The sequence below is a fragment of the Somniosus microcephalus genome, chromosome 20 (assembly GCF_052327205.1).
Source record: "Somniosus microcephalus isolate GS21.2 chromosome 20, FLI_Smic_1.0, whole genome shotgun sequence".
Lineage (NCBI taxonomy): Eukaryota > Metazoa > Chordata > Chondrichthyes > Squaliformes > Somniosidae > Somniosus > Somniosus microcephalus.
Genome location: NC_141006.1, coordinates 42,381,947 through 42,405,157, shown reverse-complemented (window position 1 = coordinate 42,405,157; position 23,211 = coordinate 42,381,947). Strand labels below are relative to the sequence as shown.

The 23,211-nt window shown below is 45.5% G+C and overlaps 1 protein-coding gene across 1 annotated transcript in view; it reads left to right on the top strand.

Moving 5' to 3' along the window:
• LOC147103154 (macrophage scavenger receptor types I and II-like) overlaps positions 1-22,300 on the top strand; it is a 58,889-nt gene extending 36,589 nt beyond the window's left edge. The window contains exons 5-9 of the mRNA XM_085962496.1: positions 3,268-3,339; positions 6,158-6,265; positions 8,349-8,393; positions 17,230-17,421; positions 21,077-22,300. Coding sequence (XP_085818622.1) covers positions 3,268-3,339; positions 6,158-6,265; positions 8,349-8,393; positions 17,230-17,421; positions 21,077-21,210 — 551 coding nt within the window. The 3' untranslated portion in view covers positions 21,211-22,300. The remainder of the gene's footprint in view (positions 1-3,267; positions 3,340-6,157; positions 6,266-8,348; positions 8,394-17,229; positions 17,422-21,076) is intronic.
• The last annotated feature ends 911 nt before the right edge of the window (positions 22,301-23,211 follow it).

Sequence of the window (23,211 nt, the reverse complement as noted above, 5' to 3'; positions counted from 1 at the left end):
CGGCTCCAGCCACCGCTGTCCGGGAAGGGTCTGCGCTGGACCTGTCGTCAGTCTCTTGCTGATCGTCGTGGCTGGGGAACCAAGCCCGGCTCTCCACAGCCTCCCCTGCGATGTTCACTCTCTGCCGGACGACTGGGCGGTTGCTCGTGGTCGACGCCCGTGTTCCTGGCTTCGACTTTCTTACACCGCCCTCCCAGAGCGAATCCTCGAAGGGAAATGCAGAGTTGCAGGTAGATTCGAATCGACACTCGTCGCCACTGTTAGATCCGTGATTCTGAGAGTATGATGTTTTTCAATAACCACACGGATGCTGTAACTTAACAATAAACAGGTATTTACTGGAGGAGGGTAGTCTCAAGACTGGGGGTACAGAGGCATGCGCAAGGCTTATATACAGGTGTGGTCACTGCCGGTACTACAGTATACAGGAGCTGTAAAAGTAGTTCTGTCTTAAAGGTACATACACTACAGGTGTCCTTGTGCACCAGTCGCTGAAGGTAAGCATGCAGGTGCAGCAGGCGGTTAAGAAGGCAAATGGTATGTTGGCCTTCATAGTGAGAGGGTTTGAGTACAAGAACAAGGATGTCTTGCTGCAGTTGTACAGGGCCTTGGTGAGACCACATCTTGAGTATTGTGTGCAGTTTTGGTCGCCTTATCTGAGGAAGGATATTCTTGCCATGGAAGGAGTTCAGCAAAGATTCACCAGGCTGATACCTGGGATGGCAGGAATGACGTATGAGGAGAGATTGGGTCGATTGGGCTTGTACTCGCTGGAGTTTAGAAGAATGAGAGGGGATCTCATTGAAACTTATAAAATTCTGACAGGACTGGACAGACTAGATGCAGGGAGGATGTTCCCGATGGTCGGGGAATCCAGAACCAGGGGTCACAGTCTAAGGATAAGGGGTAGGCCTTTTAGGACAGAAATGAGGAGGAATTTCTTCACCCAGAGAGTGGTGAACCTGTGGAATTCTCTACCACAGAAGGCAGTAGAGGCCAATTCATTAAATATATTCAAGAAGGAGTTGGATATATTTCTTAAGGCTAAAGGGATCAAGGGGTATGGGGAGAAAGCAGGGACCGGGTACTGAAATTGGATGATCAGCCATGATCGCATTGAATGGCGGAGCAGGCTCGAGGGGCCGAATGGCCTACTCCTGCTCCTATCTTCTATGTTTCTATGTTCCACCCAACGTATTATACGGCGACCTGAAACGTTGGGGTAGATTTTCCTGAACCTGTCGGGAAGAAGGCGGGACTTCCCCTTTCGGGTTTTTGACCCGCCTACTTCGACGTCCGGCCAATCCGCGCGATTTTCCCTTGATTGACCTTGTTGAGCCCGCCCAGCGGGCTCAGCAGGCCAATTAAGGGCCACCCGGCAACAGGTGACGTCACAGACTGCAATTTCATCTGTCAAGAGTTCTTGACAGATGAAATATTAGCGTTTGACAGCTGTTTGAAGCTATGAAACACTGACAGTCTGAGTTCTACCATGAGTCATTCTGCACAAACTCAGTTAGAACTCTCACCGGCACTCAAAGCTGAAGGCTGTCACTTTTTACAGATCGCAGCCGTTCAGCTTTCAGTTCCGGCTGAGTGATGCGCTCCCGACGGCTACAGGAAGAAAGGCTGTGAAGGTAAGTACAGGTAAGTAAAAGTTCTTTACACACTTTAAAACTTTAGACACACCAAACACACTTACCTTTACACTCATGCACCCATCACTCACCTGAGCGCCAACATCGCGACCCCTCCAACTCCTTCAACCCGACGGCCCGCCTGCTCTAACCTGGCGCGGTTTGGAGCCGTCGGGAAACCCACACAAAACCCCTCAAAATAGGGATTAGGCTAAAAACTGCCTGTTAACTACCTGTTAACAGGCAGTTAATTGGCACTAATCCCTTCCCGCCTGGTTTCGGCGGGTCCCAGTGCGGGGCGGGTACCCGCCACCCCTGAAACTTACGTGGGGTGGGGTTTTGGGCGGGATGGTGTCGGGACCCCCAAGTTTGGGATTTTCCCCCCCCCACACGCCCGAAACCCCGCCTGATGGCTCCACGAAAATCTAGCCCGTTAACTCTGTTTCTCTCTCCACAGATGCTGCCTGACCTGCTGAGTATTCCCAGAATTTTCTGTTTTTATTTCAGACTTCCAGCATCTGCAGTATTTTGCTTTTGTATTATTCTGCTGCTAAGATAGAGCTCTGTGCAAATGGTATTTTCCTATTCAGTCATAGGATATTCGTATCCATTGATGTTATGGAAACAAATATTGGGTGGAGTGTAAAACAGGATGTCTATTTGCTATCGGGCATTTTGGATTACCGCCCAAGAGGAATTTCACCCCCCACTCTGTCCATTGTACTCACTTTCTTTTCTGTAGAATGCCAATACACTACAAATCGCACCATCCGGCCTCTCCCCCTTCACTGACCACACTAACTATCTTAATATTGGCTGGCTGGTGCTTCCGTTCTCCTGGTCTGGTCTACTCCACTGGATCCTCATGCTTCCGCAATCTTCTGCGCCGCCTGCTCTCCGACTGTTTCTTCTCCTGTTGGTTGCAGTGTTTTGAACTTCCCAGGCCTTGAGGATTGTTAAAGGCAGCCCCCAAATGGTGGGGAAAGGAAGCTCACTCATTTGTCTAAAAGCCCCAATGAGGGAGCAAACTTTTCTATTACGTTGGGGAAAAATATACTTTAGTTACATACTAAGATAAGACGATTGACTCATTCGCACTAAGCTCTGTTTGAAGACTGCTGCACCAAACGGCAGTGAAACAAATCTAGAAATAAAAAGCTGGCATCAGTAAAAGTGACCATGAAGCTGTTGGATTATCGATAAAAACCCAACTGGTTCATTAATGTCCGCTAGCGAAGGAAACCTGTCGCCCTTACCCGGTCTGGCCTATATGTGATTCCAGCCCCACACCAATGTGGTTACATCCCTCTAAAGTAGCTTAACAAGGCACTCAGTGACATTCTCAGCGCAACTAGGGATGGGCAATAAATGCTGGCCTTGCCACTGACGCCCACACCCTGAGAATGAATAATGGGGGGAAAAAACTGCAAGAGGTGAGCAAATGATCTGCATACGTGGAATGAAATAGAGGTGTTTATGGTCATGTCATCCAGCCATAGCAACCTGAGGTCAATTTAATTTTAGGGTATGCCCCATAAACATCATAACCTGTCTTTGTCTTCTAGAAGCTGACTGACTTTCCAATATTTTCTTTCTTTAATTCCATTTAATTCATGTTATGTTTTTAAAGGTCCCAGAGGGCCCAAAGGAGAAAAGGGTGATGCAGGAGAGCGAGGTGAAGTTGGATTGCCAGGGTTAAGAGGTATTGTGCGCAGCACATAAGAAACAATTTAACAATAGCATTCTATTTTATGATTTAAAATGCTTAAAAAATGATTGTGATCAAAGTACTGTAACCAATATTATAAAATAAATGATAAAGCTTGGGTAGAAGCTGGGATGTTACAATTGGTGTTAGAGCTCGTGGCTGGGGAGAGGAAAACAATCAACTGGGGTTCTTAGTCCTCATTCCTATCTAGGGATCCTGGAAAACTGTTGATTCGGGTACACCAAGAAACACATTCAACAGAGTCATGAGTATTAGTTTGGTCACGCAGAACTATGCCCACCAAAAGAATCAATCTTTTTGTTAGGACTGCAATGGCATAACTGCACACTCAGACTATAAAAAAGTAGTCCTAGGAAACTGTACTTGGTTGCTGTGGAGGCAGTCATACCATTAAAATGTGAGGTGAATCAAGACCAATAGTATTTCAGCAAGTATTTCCTACATTTTTACCTGTCACAGGTTTTCTGATGCCACTGAGGTTCAAAGTTTGGTCAATTCTGTTTTTTAATGGGTTTTTTAGGCACAAAATGGCCTGTATTTATCTCATGGTGTAAACTGTTACAAAACAGATGGGAACTGTAAAATTGTGAAGAAGAACAGAGGGACCTTGGAGTGCATGTCCACAGATCCTTGAAGGTAGCAGGACAGGTAGATAAGGTGGTTAAGAAGGCATACGGGATACTTGCCTTTATTAGCCAAGGAATAGAATATAAGAGCAGGGAGGTTATGCTTGAACTGTATAAAACATTAGTTAGAGTACTGTGTACAATTCTGGTCACCACATTACAGGAAAGATGTGATTGCACTGGAGAGGGTGCAGAGGAGATTTATGAGGATGTTGCCTGGGCTGGGGAATTTTAGCTATGAGGAAAAATTGGATAGGCTGGGGTTGTTTTCTTTGGAATAGAGGAGGCTGAGGGGAGACTTAATTGAAGTGTATAAAATCATGAGAGGCCTAGATAGAGTGGATTGGAACAACCTATTTCCCTTAGCAGAGAGGTCAACAACGAGGGGGCATAGATTTAAAGTCATTGATAGAAGGATTAGAGGGGAGTTGAGGAGAACTTTTTTCACCCAAAGGGTGGTGGGGGTCTGGAACTCACTGCCTGAAAGTGTGGTAGAGGCAGAAACCTCATCACATTTAAAAAGTACCTGGTTATTCACTTGAAGTGCCGTAACCTACAGGGCTATGGACCAAGAGCTGGAAAGTGGGATTAGGCTGGGTAGCTCTTTCTCGTCCGGCACAGACATGATGGGCCGAATGGCCTCCTTCTGTGCCGTGAACTTCTATGATTCTATGAAGTCTGTTTTCAATAAATTCACTTAATATTGAATTATCATCTACTGGTGATTGTTAGTTTGACTGGTGGTAGATACAGTTCGGGGTTTTTTAACATAATTTCTGTTCAAATGGTTGTACCAAACTGCTATTATATCTTCAAAGGAAAACATAGGATTGCCCATCAAGCTTTTTAAAATTAATTGTCAAAGTTACATTGCTATTTTACCTGTAGACTCAGAACCCTGAGATTGAAATGCAATATTATAGGAATTAATTGCTGCAGATGATTAAAAGTTCCTTTTTAAAATACAAGAATACAACCAACAGCACAGTTGCCAAACTGTTGCTGGACTGCTAACAACTTGCAGCCTTTCATTTGTATTTTAAACATATTTCCAACCACCATTGGATGAAGGTACCATATTCCCTTAAACCCGTGTTATTAATACACACCAGTGATTTCCTTCCATATGTAAAATGCAGTTAAGTAGTAAAGGTGGAGAGGGGAAGAAAGCATTGTTACGGGCTTGTTAACGTTTGAATATTATTGTTGAAGCCTTTTGCAGTCAACGTCAACAGACACGATAACACCGTCAGTGGAAGTCAAAGTAACTTCTGCTCCTGAAATGTTATGCCTTCAGCACTCTCCAAACACTGGAGGTAGGAATTAGCTGTGACATAGCAAACCACTAGAAGGCTTCGGTAGGGGGGGGGCGGGGGAGGGGGGGTGCGTGGGGGTGGGGGTGGGGGATGATGTCACCACCCACGACTCATGTTTTGGTCAAAACCAGGATGTCAATACTACCATCCACAATGAGGTGGTGGATGCCAATGGCCTTGTTCTGGAGCGAAATGCAGAGAGGGTGTTGATTTTCTATCGACCAGCAGAGGTCATGGGTGTGGAAGTGGATGGAGTGAACAGGACAGGAAGGAGGTTGGTGCGGTTTGTCCGCAACAAACATGCTGGACAGAAAGGTTGGTGAGATTGAAGGTTGGGGCAGTTGGGGTTGCTGCTCTTACAAAGGTAACAATGGATGCCACAAAGGACCCGCTGGAGAATGCCAAGAGGGCACACAAAGAATCCGTTGGCTTTTTTAAGGAGGCTCAAGCCTTTGATGGCAGTAGGAGAGAAGGTGGTGATGGGTTGCAGTAGGTTCAAAGGGGACAAAGACCTGAGGGGGGAGACATGAAAGGTAGCATGGCTGGGTGAGGGGAAGAGGAGGAGAGAGCAGTGCAGGACTCAAGGAGGGCCAAAAAGGCAGCTAGAAATAATGGATTGGCAGCAAATAGTCACAAAGTGAGTTCTGGGTTACATAGATATGGTAAAGATTAGGCAAGATGTATCGGTCTTAAACTGAGGGAAGGGAGGAGACAATAAGAAACAATCCAGAATTAAAGTCTGTGGACCAGAAGGTTGGGGTGGGATGAACTTCACTTGTAGACTGAATGGGGGCAGCAGTAAAGAGATTTCCTCATATTTGAACCTGACTATGTACTTTTAATAATTAGGTTTTCCAGGACCCCCAAGACTAATTGGACTTCCTGGCTACCCTGGAATCAAAGGTGACCGTGGATATCCTGGTCTACCAGGAAGTAAAGGATCAATGGGACATCTTGGTATGTAATCATTTCCTATTCTATTTATCAATCTGCACAGCCTACTAACCTGAACAGTGTTGAAACTGAAGCTTTCCAAAGGACAGAGTCATGCATGAACACAAAGTAGTTGAAATCAAACACTATTTTATGCAGTATGACAGAAAAAAATACTTAAAGCATAACCATTACTTAAACATAGAAACATAGAAGATAGGAGCAGGAGTAGGCCATTCGGCCCCTCGAGCCTGCTCCGCCATTCAATGCGATCATGGCTGATCATCCAAACTCAGTACCCTGTCCCTGCCTTCTCCCCATATCCCTTGATCCCTTTAGCCTTAAGAAATATATCCAACTCCTTCTTGAATATATTTAATGAATTGGCCTCTACTGCCTTCTGTGGTAGAGAATTCCACAGGTTCACCACTCTCTGGGTGAAGAAATATAATAGGAGTAGTTTTCCCTGTAATCATTAAATTAAGAGCTGTGGCTCAGTGGGTAGCACTCTTGCTTCTGAGTTAGAAGGTTATGGGTTCAAGTCCCACTCCAGGAACTTGAGCCCCTCAAACCAGATCTTCTGCTGTGATCGGCTGACCCTCCACCACTCCAAACCCGTGATCCCAAGTCTAATGCCCTGCAATTTTCCTCCATCCTGATTGTCGGTCTGACTCCCTGCTTATTTCCCGTGGTCTTTCCTGCCGCCCCCTTATGCCCCACGATCTTTCCCGCCACCCCCTTATGCATTGCAATCTTTGCCGATTCCCTCTTATGCCATGCCATCTTTGCTGATACCCCAATGATCCCCAGCTGTGGCTTTTGCGTTCGCCGGCTGGCCGGCCTATCAATCTGGCCAGCTGCCAGGAGGGAAACAGAATTAAAAAATGATAATGAGGGCCAACCGTTAAATTCAGCAGGACCTCTGCATCCCCGTGATTTTCAGGTTTTCTCCCAGCAAACACGCTCCCCTTCTCCCTCCCCACCTCCCCGTAAATATTAGGGCCCAAATCTCGGTGCTCAAAATTAATTTTAACTCACTTTCCATCTGTCCATGTCTAGTTTCTGCTTATCAAATATTGCAAAGCAGCTTGTCCTGTGGATTAAACCCATTAAAAGCATATATTGATAATAAATTATATATTTGCAAGAATCTTGTGCTTTGGATTGCAAGAATGTAGTGGATATGAATTAAACTATTGGTAATAAGCTTCTTAACATAGTTTGAATGTTTTGAAACATTCTTCTAAATAGATTAAATTCATGATTGCATAAATATATCAGTAAGTGAATGGGTGAATAAATATGACACGTACATGAAAAGCCTTTTTGGCTGTATCAATTATAGTGCAGTGTGGTAAGTGGTTAAATGTTTAAAGGGATATTGGTCAGAGCCTCTTGCATATTTGGAAAGGCTCAAGGCTACCAAGTCACTAATGTTATTTTCATAATTCCTCCTCCGCTGCTTCCAACCATCCAAGAATCTTCACCCACAGTCCATTTGTTATCTTTATTCTATTGACTAGTCATATCATTAAAAAAATGTTAAAGTTTCTTCCTTGGTCTTTGTTCAAGAAGAATTAAATGAATGGATTGGGATTTTAAAAAGGTATGTGTTGGGGTGCGGGGAAGGGGGTGATTTTATCCAGGATTATTTGAAAGGTCTTTTTGGTACAGATCAGATGATAACAGTGCCACTATTTTTTGAATGGATTTATTGATTCTGTAGGAGAGACCACTTGCAAGACCTTAAGTGCAGTACCAGGGGAGTGCTGCATTGATGGTGGTGTTATCTTTCAGATGAGGGGATTAATTAAGGTCACATCAAGCTTTGGAGGTAAAAGATCCGATGGAACTATTTGAAGAAGAGTAGAGGAGTTTTTCCTGGTGTCCTGACCAACATTTATCCCTTGATTAACTCCACCAAACAGATTACCTATCTCATTGCTGTTTGTGGGACCTTGCAATGCACAAATTGGTTTCCATGTTTGTCTGCAAAACAGCAGTGACTACACTTCAAAAGTAATTAATTGGCTGTGAAGCACTTTGGGACATCCTGAGGACATGGAAGGCGCTATATAAATGCAAGTTATTTTTTTCTTTCTAAAAGGTGCTTCTGGAATGAAAGGTGAAAAGGGTGAAAGTGGCAATACAGGTAAGTACAAAATAATAATCCTGTGGTTGCCATCATAAAGATCATAAGTGCTGCTTAAACATTAACTGCAGTTGGCATCGATAAATTCAAAATAAAAGAATCACAGGAAATACACAACAGGTGTAATGGAAAGCCACGGGTGCCAATTTAAATTTTAAGTGCACAATAGGCAATTGGCGGGCAGAACATGCCCACTTGTTTGTACCTCAGAATTGCACTTGGTATCCTATATACATCATAGGAGCCTGATTTACATATTACAAGTAGGCAGGTCATAGTGTATGAGCTTTGCTCAGAATGCTGATATTATTGGTGGATTATGGCACAAGGTTGCAATGCTATTTGAACAGCACAACTATCCATGAGATAGACACTGAGCTATTTTGTATTGTTTGCTCTGAAGCCGTCAGCTTAGCTCAGTTGGTAGCATTCTCACAGGTAGCATCTATCTGTAGAAGATTGTAGGTTCTAAGCCTCGGTGCTAGGACTTGAGCACATAATCTAGGTTGACACTTCAGTGCAGTACTGAGGGTGTGCTGCATTGCTGGAGGTGCTGCCAGATGTTCAGGTGGACGTGCTATTCAAAGACGAGCAGAGGCGTTCTCATAGTGTCATGGCCAACATTTATCTCTCAACCAATCATCATTGACTGGTCATTTATTTCATTGCTGTTTGGGGGACCTTACTGTGTGCAAATTGGCTGCTGTCATTCCTATAATGTTGAATACACTTCAAAAGTAATTCATTGGCTCTGAAGCATTTTTGGACATCTGAAGATGTGAAAGAAATTATATAATTGCAAGTTATTTCCTTCTGTGCAATTGGACTCCAAAAGTAATTTACTCAGTGTGAAGTACTGTACCTTGAGGCATTTCTGAGAGCTCTGATAAGGTGCAATATGATGGCAAGTCTTTTCTTTACTTTTAGTCAGGATCAGCAAGGGTAAAGTAAATATGACAATTGGAGCTGTACGTGGTAAGTAAGATATTTATTTACAAATTAAACACAAGTTAAGAAAGACTTCAGCAGAATTGTACAGGTTACTTTAAATAAAATTATTATTTATGAATTAAACACAATGAAGCATAATAATAAGAATTCCATTTAAGCACATTGAAAGCAATAATCCATATATTTCTGCAAAGCTTCAACCAGTACAAAACTGTTAGAAACACCTGGCTTGGGTGAGTTTCTCTTATTGATGCTGTTGATAGTGACCTACTTGTTGTATTGTCAGCTGTGGCTCAGTGGGGCACACTCTCACCTCTGCATCAGAAGGTTGTGGTTCAAGTCCCACCCCAGAGACTTGAGCACAAAAATCTAGGCTGATACTCCAGTGCGGTACTGAGGGAGTGCTGCACTGTCGGAGGTTCTTTTGCCAATCACCTTAAATCTGTGCCCTCTGGTTATCGACCCTTCAGCCATTGAAAACAGTTTCTCTTTATTTACTCTGTCTAAACACTTCATGATTTTAAACCCCTCTATCAAATCTCCTCTTGGCCTTCTCTGCTCTAAGGAGAACAACCCCAGCTTCTCCCGTCTATCCACGTAACTGTAATCCCTCATTCTTGGAACCTATCTAATAAATCTCTTCTGTACCCTCTCCAAAGCCTTCGCGTCCTTCCTAAAGTGTGGTGTCCAGAATGGGACACAATACTCCAGCTGGGGTCGAACTAGTGCCTTATAAAGGTTTAGCATAACTTCCTGGCTTTTGTACGCTATGCCTCTATTTATAAAGCCCAGGACCCCAGAGGCTTTATTAACTGCTTTGTCAACCTGTCCTGCCACCTTCAAAGATTTGTGCACAAACACCCCCAGGTCTCTCTCTTCTTATTGTTGATATCATTGGGAAGCTGGTAACGTTGTTGCCCACGACAGGACAGATGTAATCTTTGCCTTCACCAACCCACGTGAGATAATCTGCAATGTAGATTTGTGTTTGGCTATTAGATTAGCCACAGGGAACTGCTGTACGATTATCGATATGGCCTTTTAAAGCATTATGCCATCACACGCACTGCTGCTCCTGTTCCTCTTTAGACAGACATACATCTCCAAGAACATTCGATTTGCTGAGAAGTAGGCTGAACAAATGAATTATCCATGGGAAAAATATTTATTGTAAAAGTCTCTGAAAATGGATTGGAAAGGATTCAATATGGGTTTCTATAAAAGGGGGTCACTACCAAAGCTCCCTCTAATTTATTTTGGTCCGTGCTGCCCCTTTAACGGACTGCGCGGGCCATTCAAAATTCCGCACATGCCCGTTTTTTCTATTTAAAAGCCGGCTCACCTGCTGTGCACGACCTGGAGCGTACTGTGCGGCCACGCAGCTTAGGGGGAACATTGGTCATTATAATACTGCCTGAGAAAGAGTAGTCACTGTTATATTGCAGAAAGTTAAAAAGATAAACTTACTTAATAATAGCTCAGTATGAGCTTTCCACTAATGTTAGATTTTAAAATGTGTTAAAATAGATCTGATATTTTCACTAGAACTTTCAAAAGTGCTTTAAATAAAATCAATCAGGGAAATAGCACTAACTATGGGCAAAAATTTGAATTGAAGATAAGTAAAAAATATTTTCAATGAATTACTGTAGGAGGCGCTACTTGCCAGTGACTCCCAAAACCTGAGAATGAATAGTAATAATAATGTTGGAGCTGGTTGTCCACAAAACTTTTAGCTTTAATAAGAACAATGTTGTTGTGTATGTCCCTTTAAGGGAATAACTGGTCTCAGACTGCAGTACCGGCAGTGACCACCCCTGTATAAAAGGCCCTAGCAGGCTTCTGTAGTTTCAGTTTCCAGATTGTCTCCATTCAGTAAATACTTGTTAAACCAACTCCTGCATTCCGTGTCTCCATTAACACACGGATTTAATACTGGCGACGAGTAAGAAACGAACTTACCTGCAACTTGGCAGCACCTCAGACGACGTTATTGAAGGTCGAAGCCAGAAGAAAGAAAAAAATATATAATCCAAAGAAACTCGAGAAACGGGCGTCGACCGTGGGCAACCGCCCTCCAAATCATCGGATTGAAAACTTGCAGGAGAGCCTGTCAAGAGCCAGGCTTGGTTCCCCAGTCTGTGGTTTCCCAGCTAATCGGGCTGGTGGCAGGTAGTGCACTGATCTTTCCTGGGCTACGGCGGGCTAGAGCTCGATTGGGTGGCTCTGCAACGGGGCCGGGCAGCGAGTCGGGAAGCAAAGAGAGAGAGAGAGGGTGGAGCACACAGGGCGCGGCCGGTGCTTCGCAGCCGGGCAGCGTTCGGACCTAAGAAGAGGGAGGGAAGTGTCCCAGAGGGTCCGCTCCACGACGGGAACGGTTAAAAATAAAAATACCACGGAGAGCGGCGTTGACAGCAGCGGCAGCAGCGGGAAAGCGCGGGAGGCGCCATCTTAACTCGGCGGGGAAGAAGGAAAAGCGCAGGAGGCGCCATTTTGATCCATCGGGGACAAAGGGAAAGCGCGGGAGACGCCATCTTAGATTTTCAAGATGCCAAAGACTGGCGATATCACTGCCTTCGATAATGCAATAGAAGATGGACCACGTATGTGGAAAGAGTCGAGGTATATTGCGAGGCAAACGAAATAGCCGAGGAGAAAAAGGCACCGGTATTGCTAAATTTAATGGGCGCAAGAACGTACGGCATATTGCGGGACCTGATTACTCCAGCCAAACCGAAGGCGAAGAGTTTTAACGAAATTGTTGCAATCCTACAGGAACACCTAAATCCTACACCGCTGCTGATAGCAGAAAGATTTAAATTCCACAGGAGAAATCAGCATAAAAATGAGAGCAATGCTGATTACCTTACGGAACTACGCAAGCTATCAAAGCACTGCCAGTTCAGAGCAGGACTGGCAGATACCTTACGGGACAAATTTGTCTGTGGGCTCCTGAGTGAAGGAACCCAGAAGAGGTTACTCTCAGAGAAAGAGCTGACGCTAGATAAGGCTTTCAGCGTGGCAGTATCGTACGAAGCAGCAGCAAGGGGAGCTGCGGAAATACAACAAAAGCCACAGGAATATGGCACCCACGAAATGACACGGGGATTTGCAAAATGTTATCGCTGCGGCAGAACAAACCATGACCAGAAGGACTGCTGGTCCAAGGACAAAATATGCAGGCAATGCGGAAAGATGGGACACATTGCACGAGTTTGCAGGTCTGAGAAGAAGACCAACGACAATAAAAAGGCTACTAAGGAACCGTACAGGAAAGTACAAAAGATGACGGACAGTAGTTCTGAAGACCAGATGAGCAATAGTGAATCCGGGAACAAGAGACTAAGCTGTCTCAAACTTCACAACGTAATCACAAAAGAGGATCACCGAACCATTTGGGTCACCCTCACGATAGCAGGGTCCCAAGTCAAAATGGAATTGGATACAGGATCAGCTCTAACCGTCATGAATCGACGAGACTACGAGCAGCTATTCTCACACATACCCTTGAGAGAGACATCCATTGTCTTGAGGATGTATACGGGGCAAAAAGTATACCCCAGAGGAAAAATAAGGGTGCCTGTCGAATACAACGGCAAGAAAATACGGAAATTGTATCTCTACATTCTGCAAGATGGTGGACCACCGTTATTGGGACGTGAATGGATCAGAAAGATAAGTTTAGACTGGCACTCCATTCAGGCACTAACGGTGGCTGGTAAAAAGGATGACGACATCACTCCTGGACGATTGTCAACAATCTTAGCTGATGCCAAAGAGGTATTTCAACAAGAACTGGGCACTCTTAAAGGCGTAACCGACTCGATAAAAGTAGAGGAGAATGCAATTCCCAAGTTTTTCAAAGCAAGACCGGTACCATATGCAATTCGCCCAGCCGTTGAGGCAGAGCTGGAGAATCTGGAGAATGCAGGCGTATTATCTAAGGTAGACTGGAGCAAGTGGGCGACACCTATCATTCCTGTCATGAAGAAAACGTTAAACAATAAGTCTGAGGAGCCAAGGAAGGTTCGCATCTGTGGGGACTTCAAGGTGACAGTGAGCCCAGTCCTTCACACAGTACAATATCCTTTTCCAAGGATAGAAGATATCTTCGCCTCACTATCTGGAGGGAAGCGTTTTACAAAAATTGACCTAGCACAAGCATATTTGCAGATGGAGGTTGAAGAATCCTCTAGGAAGTATCTCACGATAAACACTCACAAAGGTCTTTACCAGTATAATCGACTGGTATTCGGAGTAGCATCAGCTCCGGCGATATGGCAAAGAGCGATGGAACAAGTCCTGCAAGGGATTCCGAGGACTCAATGTTACTTGGACGACATCCTATTGACAGGTGAAGATGACAGTGAACACCTTGCCAACCTAGAGCAGGTGCTCACTAGACTACGTGAACATGGGCTATGAGCCAATCGCCCCGAGTGCGAGTTTTTTAAGAAACAGATATCGCATTGTGGCCACGTGATTGATGAAGAGGGGTTGCATAAGTCCCCTGACAAAATTAAAGCGGTAGTTAAGGCTCCAGCGCCTGAAAATGTGTCGCAACTGAGGTCATTCCTCGGATTGGTGAATTACTACCATAAGTTTTTGCCGAATTTGTCCACAATTCTGCATCCACTGAACGTCCTACTACGAATGGGAGTAGCATGGAAATGGAGCGATGAACGTAAGTGGGCCTTTCAGAAGTGCAAGGACCTAATCACTTCAAGGGAAGTATTGGCTCACTACAACCCATCACTACCGATAAGACTGGCGTGTGATGCGTCTCCCTACGGCATTGGGGCGGTACTGTCACATAAATTCCTTGATGGTTCTGAGAGGCCGATAGCTTTTGCATCACGCTCGTTAACTTCAGCCGAGCGTAACTACGCCCAGATTGACAGAGAGGCCCTCAGCCTGGTTTGGGGGGTGAAGAAGTTCAATCACTACCTGCACGGTTACAAATTTACTCTACTAACTGATCATCAACCTCTCGTCTCCATTTTCAACCCTCAGAAGGGCGTACCGATAATGACGGCACAACGGCTACAGAGGTGGTCCCTTTTCCTAGGGGCACACCAATATGACATCGAGTACAAAGGAACTAAACAGCATGGGAATGCTGATGGATTGTCGCACCTACCGTTGCCGACGGTGGAAGAAGAACTGGCAGTGGATCCAGTGGAGTTATTCCACTCGACTATTGTCAAATGTCTCCCTGTGACGAATGCAAACATAGAAAAGGAAACACGAAATGACCCGACACTCTTCTGGGTCTATGATTTAACAGTGAAGGGATGGCCAGCACATGGCGAACCACTGCTGTCAGCATTCTCGCCGAGAAGAGAACAGCTGTCAGTGTGCAGAGGAACCTTGATGTGTGGATCCAGAGTAGTAATTCCACCCAAATTGAAGGATAGAGTGCTCAATGAGCTTCATGAGGGTCATCTGGGAGGGGTAAAAATGAAGAACTTAACCAGAGCGTTTGTGTGGTGGCCGGGAATCGATAGAGAAATCGAAGAGATGACCAAGAGCTGTACAGGATGCCAGAAGGTCCAAAATGCCCCACCACAAGCCCCTCTACATCCATGGGAGTGGCCCTCATCTCCATGGCAAAGGGTGCACATTGATTTTGCTGGTCCCTTTATGGACTCGATGTTTTTAATTGCGGTGGATGCACATTCAAAGTGGCCAGAGGTAATAAAAATGTCCTCAACCACCACAGAAAAAACTATCACAGTCTTACGAACCATATTCGCCAGGAATGGGCTGCCTGAACAGATTTGCTCTGACAATGGACCACAGTTTGTGTCTGAAGAGTTCCGGAGGTTCTTAAAGAACAATGGTGTTAAGCATTACACATCCGCCCCATATCACCCAGCCACTAATGGATTGGCCGAGAGGTTTGTTCAAACATTCAAGAAGGCTATCAAGGCAATGTGTAATGAAGATATACCCCTACAACACAAGGTGGATAACTTCTTGTTTGCCTACCGGAATGCGACACATGCGGTTACCAGCCAAACTCCAGCCATGATGTTCTTCAATCGAAGACTATGATGCTGCTTGGATTTGGTTAAGCCAAACGTCAGAAGAGATGTGGAGAACAGGCAGTTTCAGAATATGAATGAAAGGCCGACCAGGAGTTTTAAGATAGGTCAACCAGTTTTGGCCCGGGACTACCGCACAGAGAAATGGCAGCCAGGAACGATCTGTACACGGCAAGGACCTCTAATCTATACCGTGGACGTTGGAGAGAGCATTGTAAGATGCCATGCTGACCAGATTCTAGAGTCACTGGAAAACCTCAACTCCACACCACGATCTGATACACCTGGCGATGAAACCGAAGTACCAATTGCATCTTCCGCAGAATCTGTGATATTGGAAGCAGACGAACCAAACAACGACATTGATCCCGACTCAACCTTGCCAGAAGAACCTGATATCCCAAAGAGGCGTTATCCTGACAGAATCAGGAAGCCTCCTCAAAGACTGCACGGTGGCATAGTGGTTAGCACTGTTGCCTCATAGCGCCAGGGACCCGGGTTCGAATCCGGCCTTGGGTGACTGTCTGTGTGGAGTTTGCACATTCTCCCCGTGTTTGCGTGGGTTTTCTCCGGGTGCTCCGGTTTCCTCCCACAGTCCAAAGATGTGCGGGTTAGGTTGATTGGCTATGATAAATTGACCCTTAGTGTTAGGGGGATTAAATATGTGGGGTTACGGGGATAGGGTGGGATATGTTTTGGTGTTGGGGTTACGGGGATCGGGTGGGATATGTGTCGGTGCAGGCTCGATGGGCTGAAATGGCCTCTATCTGCACTGTGGGGTTTCTGTGATTCTGTGATTATAATTGCTTAACTTCAACTAATGTATCTAGCAACCATAATTGTAATTGTAATTAGTTATTATTAGTTGTTAAATGAATGTTATGTACTGTTTATCTAAAAGGGGAGGAATTGTTGTGTATGTCCCTTTAAGGGAATAACTGGTCTCAGACTGCAGTACCGGAAGTGACCACCCCTGTATAAAAGGCCCTAGCAGGCATCTGTAGTTTCAGTTTCCAGATTGTCTCCATTCAGTAAATACTTGTTAAACCAACTCCTGCATTCCGTGTCTCCATTAACACACGGATTTAATAAATGTCTCCCTGATTGTTATTAATGTCTCCAGTAGCAGTGTGGAATGACCCTGTAACATCAGAGTTAAGGGCGATGGTGATTTTAATAGTCACTGGAAGGGCGATAGTGGAGATAGGCTGAGGATCTACTTGCAGCATAACTCTGTGACAGCTTCTTTTGTAAAGGGAAGTCTCAGGAGGCACTGGTCCTCAACCAAATGCAGGTAGGAGCTCCTCTTGTATATTTGGTCATGGGGATAGCTGCGAGTGAGTGCCATCTGTCTGCAGCGCTGCATCACCAGCGTGGGTTCCCTCCATTGCTCCAGCTCTTCTTCATCAAGAAGCAAACATAGAGGACAAACCCCAATGGAAAAGACATTGTGCTCTGTCTGAAAGGGGGAAGGGATGTGTCATGAATCTCATCATTCATGAAGAAATAACTCATGAAGTAACACTAGGCGGCCAGCTGGTGGCGCTGTCCAAGGAGTATAAGTACTCAGGCGTGGGCCCAGCTTGCTCAGGATATTTCTGTAACCAGGAACTAGTGATGTAACTAGAATCTCCTGGTTGTGAAAGTTGATTAAAGCCTTGTTTTATACTCAAACCAAGCACTCAGTAGTCTTTTTACATCAGGGTGTTAATGGCAGCTCTCAGTAGATGTTGCAAAGGCAAATGACAAAGCCGGTGCCAATAACAAAAAGTAATTCGCATATGTCTGTGCAAATTTGGTTTGCTGCTTTGTTCACCGTCTCTGTTTATCATCTGTAGGTGGATTTCCTCTCACTGTGAGGCTGGTAAATGGGCGAGACTGGTATGAAGGTCGAGTGGAAGTGCTCCATGCCGGTCAATGGGGAACAATCTGTGACGATAAGTGGGATTTTCAAGATGCAAAAGTAGTTTGCAAAATGCTTGGGTACCAAGATGCATCTGCCGTTCATTCTAATTCTAAATTTGGAACAGGTAAATACCAGCAATGGTGGATCCTGAGGTTCTATGTCACTAAGGTTGAGACTATTCATTCAGCTGCCTCTGCTGCTTTTCTCCCCTTCCCCTTTCCCACCAAACAAAACCTCTCCCCAGGCTCCCCCCAGCCCTAGCCTGAAACTGCATCTTTCACTATTTACCCTCATGCCATATCTGACCCCCAATAGTCATGGAGTCTCCTGTCCTGATCTCTTGAGCCCATTCTCAGTAAACTGCTGACCACCCAACTTTCCTTTCTGGTCCCCATGCTAGATGACATCGCCTCAAATACTGTCCCCCTACCTTTCAAAACCATCATCATCTGCTCCTTCCTCAAAAAACCCACCTTTGACTTTGCGAACTACTGCCCCCTTCTAACCTCCCTTTCCTTTCCAAAGTCCTTAAACGTGTTGTGACCAAAGTAATTGGTAGAAGGAATATAAGGGAGTTGAGGAGACGTTTTTTCACCCAGAGGGCGGTGGGGGTCTGGAACTCACTGCCTGAAAGGGTGGTAGAGGCAGAAACCCTCATCGCATTTAAAAAGTGCTTGGGTATGCACTTGAAGCGCCGTAACCTACAGGCCCACGGACCAAGAGCTGGAAAGTGGGATTAGGCTGGATGGCTCTGTTTTGTCTGGCATAGACACAATGGGCCGAATGGCCTTCTGTGCCATAAATGTCTTTGATTCTATGACTCTCCCAAATCTGTAACCCTCTTTCCCACAACTCTATTTTGAATCCCTCCAATCAGATTTACATCCCTGCCTCAGAAGCAAAATAGTCTTAACCAAAGTCACAGATGACATGCTCTGTGACTATGACTGTGATGCATTATTGCTCCTCATCCACCTTGATCTTTCAGCAGTCACAGTCGACCACACCATCCTCCAATGCTTCTTCCTTGTTGTCCAGCTCAGTGGGGCTGTCCTCTCTTGGTTCCACTCTTACCTATCTGATTGTGGCCAGAGCATTTTCAGCAATGGCTTTTCTTCACGCCCCCACAGTTATCTGTGGTGTCTGCCAGAGGTCTATCCTTGGCCGTCTCCTCTTCCACATCGACAAGCTGCCCTTGGTGACATCATCTGCAGATCTGGGGTCAGCTTCCATATGTCTGCTGATGGCACCCAGCTCTACCTCGCCAGGTCTACCTTACCACCACCTCTCTCAACCCCTCCTCTGACATCAAGTCTTGGATGAGGCGCACTTTCCTCCAGTTAAACATTGCAACATCGCAGTCTCTGGGCTGGATTTTGTCAATGGGGAGCTTTTGGAGGCGGGACTCCCACTTGTTGGGTTTTAGTCCTGCCTCCATCGACTTGTGGCCAATCCACGCTATTTTCCCTTGATTGACCTTGTTAAGCCTGCCCAGCGGGTTTAGCAGGCCAATTAAGGGAAAGACAGTTACAGGTGACGTCAGCGAGTGCCGTTTCATCTGTCAAGAGCTTTTGACAGATGAAATGTCATCGTTTGACAGCTCTGTGAAGCTGTCAAACACTGACGATCTGTCTTCTAAGTTGAGTCTTTACTCAAGTCTCAATTAGAAAGCCTTCCAGACCAGAAAGCAGAAGGCTGCAGCTTTTGACAGTTCAGCGGCCATTCTGCTTTCTGTGCCGGTGAGCTGAGGGACTCTCGAGACCTGAAGGGAGGAAGCCTGCAGGAAGAAGTAAAGGTAAGTAAAACTTATTAAAACACTTTACACTCACCTCACACACTTACCTCTGCACACATGCACCCATTATTCACCTGCACACCGGACATCTCGGCCCCTCCGACCCCCGCAGACTGATGGCCCGCCTCGCTGACCCTGGCGAGGTTTGGAGCTGTCGGAAAGCCCACATTTCAGGGCTCAAAATAGGGATTGGCCAAAAAACTGCCTGTTAACTACCTGTTAACAGGCAGTTAATTGGCATTAATCCCCTTCCCGCCGCGGGCCGGCTACCCACCTCTTGGCAAGATGGCATGGAGGCGGGTTGGGGGCGGGGTGGGCCCCCAAATTCTGCCATTTTCCCAGCAGTCCCGCCTCCAAACCCGCCTCCCCAGGGCTGGCAAGATCCAGCCCATTATCTTCGGTCCCTGCCACAACCTATGTACCCCTTGCCACCGATTCCAACCCCCTTCCTGGCGATTGCTTCAGGCTGAACCAGACTGTTCGCAACCTCAGAGTCATATTCGACCAGAGCGGAGCTTCCACCTCCCTAACATTGCCTGTCTCCACCCCTACCTTAGCCCATCTGCTGCTGGAAGTGTCTTCAATGCCCTTGTCACTGCCAGACTCAGCTACTCCAGTGCTTTTCTGGATGGCCTCCCATCCTCCACTCACCATAAATTTCAGCTCAAGCTTTGCTGCCCATATACTATCACGCCCTGTCCTTGCTGAATTTAAAATTCTCATCCTCGTGTTTAAATTCATTCTTGGCCCAGCTCTACCTCACTACCACCTCTCTTGACCCCTCCGCTGCCTCTGTGTTGTCACACTGCTTGTCTGATATTCAATGCTGTTTTGCTCAAAATTTCCTCCAGTTAAACATTGGGAAGATCAAAGCCATTGGCCTGGATATTAACAGTGGTGGGTTGCTTAGGTGGGGGTGCGGAGTTTCGTTCGGGAAAACCGTGGGTTTCCCCGCATGCTGTGGCGTTTTAACTCGAGCTTGGGGGCTGGGGGGAAGCACTCCTGCTCCTCTTGGCCCACAAGCAGCGCTGTAAAGGTACTTACCGTCCCCCCGAAGCTGCTCTCAGCTCCCTTCAGCTGCCAGGTTTCCCGAGGCCTGGGAAAAGCAGCCAGCCACTGTTAAACCTGCACATCAGGTAATTCAGAGGCTGCCAGCCTCGTTAAAATATTTAAATTGCCAACCCGCCTCCTGTGAGCGGGTTGGCTGCTCGCTCCTTGTCCCGCCTCCGTTAAACCCGGAAGTGGGCAGGTTGGAGACGGGTTGGGGTTGGGTTTAAGATTTAACATTTTTTAACAACCAAACCACCTGTTTTTGGGTGTTAAAATTCAGCCCCATTTGGCCCCCACCACAAACTCTGTTCCCTAACCACTGATTTCAACGCCCAGCCTAGTCACTGTTGCAGGCTGAACCAGACTGTTCACAACCTCTTCGTCCTCCTTGACCCTGAGCTGAGCTTCCGACCTCATATCCTCTCCATCACCAAGACCGCCTCTAGTCACTGCCGTAATATCTCCTGTCTCTGTCCCTGCCTCAGCCCATCTTCTGCTGAAATCCTCATCCATGCTTTTGTTACTGACTATTCCAATGCTCTCCTGGCCAGCCTCCCATCCTCTACCCTCCATAAAAAAGCTCATACAAAACTCTGTTGCCCATAACTTAACTTGCATCAAGTCTTGCTCACCCATCACCACTGTGCTCACTGACCTATGTTGGCTCCTGGTCCAGCAAAGCCTCAAATTTAAAATTCTAGCGCAATTTGCGCCCGGATCACCGATTACGCCCAGAGCAGAAACTCTTGGCCCACATCTTTGCAATGTTTCTCAAAAAATGACTAGGATAATGGATCGGGCCTCTTAAAAGCTTAGCGGATGCATTTTACACAGGACACGTGGTGACTCTGGACTCCTTTAAACAGTCTTCTACTTAAAATTTGTATTCATGTTTTGCAAATCAATGAAACTGATTTTAGTGCTTCTTTTGCAGGAGCAGGGCCAATATGGCTAGATGAAACATTGTGTACTGGCGAAGAGGACAGTATCTGGAAATGTCCAGCAATGCTTGGAGTTAATGACTGTACACATTCCGAGGATGCCGGGGTGACTTGTAAATTAGTGTAATGATTTATGCTTCAGATTAATTTTTTTTTTAATATATGGAGTTTACACATGTAGGGCATGAAGAAGGAGAATGTTATGCCTTCTGGATCACTATAACCTGAAATGCTTTATATCAAAATTAAATATCAAGTGCACATATCTGAATTAATCAAAATGAACAGAACCAAAAAAAGGTCAAAGGTTTGTGGTAGTCGGTGGTTCTTTTCAAACAGCATTTAGATGTGCTCGTATGTTATATGAAAAGAGAGACCCACACTGCCATGTTATGTAGCTGCATTGAAATACAATTCAAATACAATACAAGCTGTTGTTGTGTTGAGGCTGAAGAAGAACTGGTTCTACAGGATGTTCTGAGAGAAATTGAGAGAAACAAAGACAGATAGAGGTAGAGAGGGAGAAATAGAAAGAATAGGTTCCTGATGGAGATGTTATTGTGGAAGCTAAGTTGTCAGTGTCATAAAATCATAAAATTTGTACTTTTTTGAGCGAAAAATACTAACAGTTTTCTTCTAAACAAGTAAATAAGGGTTAATTAAATGATTGTGTTTTCTTTCCGTCAAAGGGGTAGCTGCCCTTTGTTTTGGGGGTACTAGCTTATTGAATTAACCTGCAGTGTAAATACCAGGCCAAATTTGCATCCTGTGCTTTGTATCTGTATTATGCAAATATTAAAAGGATAGGACTTTGCAAATTGGCTCCAGCCACTTAAGTCAAAAATCAGGAATTCTTTATTTGAATTACATCATTGTGTAATAACAGACTTACATGTGGTTTTGTCATGGTTGATGTGATAATGCTATGCATGAAAGCGGCTAAGTGCTGTCCTAAAGATACAAAGTGTCAGTCAACAACAGATTACATTCGTATAGTGCCTTTAAGGTACAAAAAAAATTCCAAGGTGCTTTACAGAAGCCTAATCAAAAAAGTGCTGAGCCAAAAAAGGAGATATTAGGAAGGGTGACTAAAAACTTAGTCAAAGAGTCGGGTTTTAAGGAGGGTCTTAAAGGAGAAGCAGATGGAGCGGTGGAGGGGTTTGGAAAGGGAATTCCAGAGCGTGTGATTTAGGCAGCTGAAGGCATGGCGAGGCAAAGGGAGTTGGTGGTGGGGGTGGGGGTGGGGTGGGGGGGTGAATGAAATGCCAAAGTTGGAGGAATTGGGTGGGAGTTGGGGGGGGTTATAGGGCTGGAGGAGGTTACAGAGATAGGGAGGGCTGAGGCCATGAAGGGATTTATATACAAGGATGAGAATGTAAAAGTTGAGGCATTGGGGAGCTGAGAGAACATAGAACATAAGAACATAAGAACTAGGAGCAGGAGTAGGCCATACGGCCCCTCGGGCCTGCTCCGCCATTCAATAGGATCATGGCTGATCCGAACCTAGACTCACGTCCACTTCCCTGCCCGCTCCCCGTAACCCCTAAGTCCCTTATCAGCTAGGAAACTGTCTATCTCCGTTTTAAATTTATTTAATGTCGCAGCTTCCACAGCTCTCTGAGGTAGCAAATTCCATAGATTTACTACCCTCTGAGTGAAGAAGTTTCTCCTCATCTCAGTTTTGAAAGGGCAGCCCCTTATTCTAAGATTATGCCCCCTAGTTCTAGTCTCACCCATCAGTGGAAACATCCTCCCCGCATCCACCCGATCAAGCCCCCTCACAATCTTATATGTTTCGATAAGATCGCCTCTCATTCTTCAGAATTCCAATGAGTAGATGCCCAACCTACTCAACCTTTCCTCATAAGTCAACCAATGTAAGTCAACTAATGTAGGTCAGGAGGACAGGGGTAATGGGCGAGCGAGGCTTGGTGTCGGACAGGATTTGGGTAGCAGAGTTTTGGATGAGCTGAAGTGTCCAGTGGATAGCCTATTGTATTTCTATTTGGTAATATCTTTCAAATTCAGCTGCTTTCCTTCTTCAAAGAAATGAAGTGCATAAAAACAGGATCTATTGGCATATCTTTAGTTCTTGCTGAATTCTAAAGGCAGTTTAGAATAAAGTACT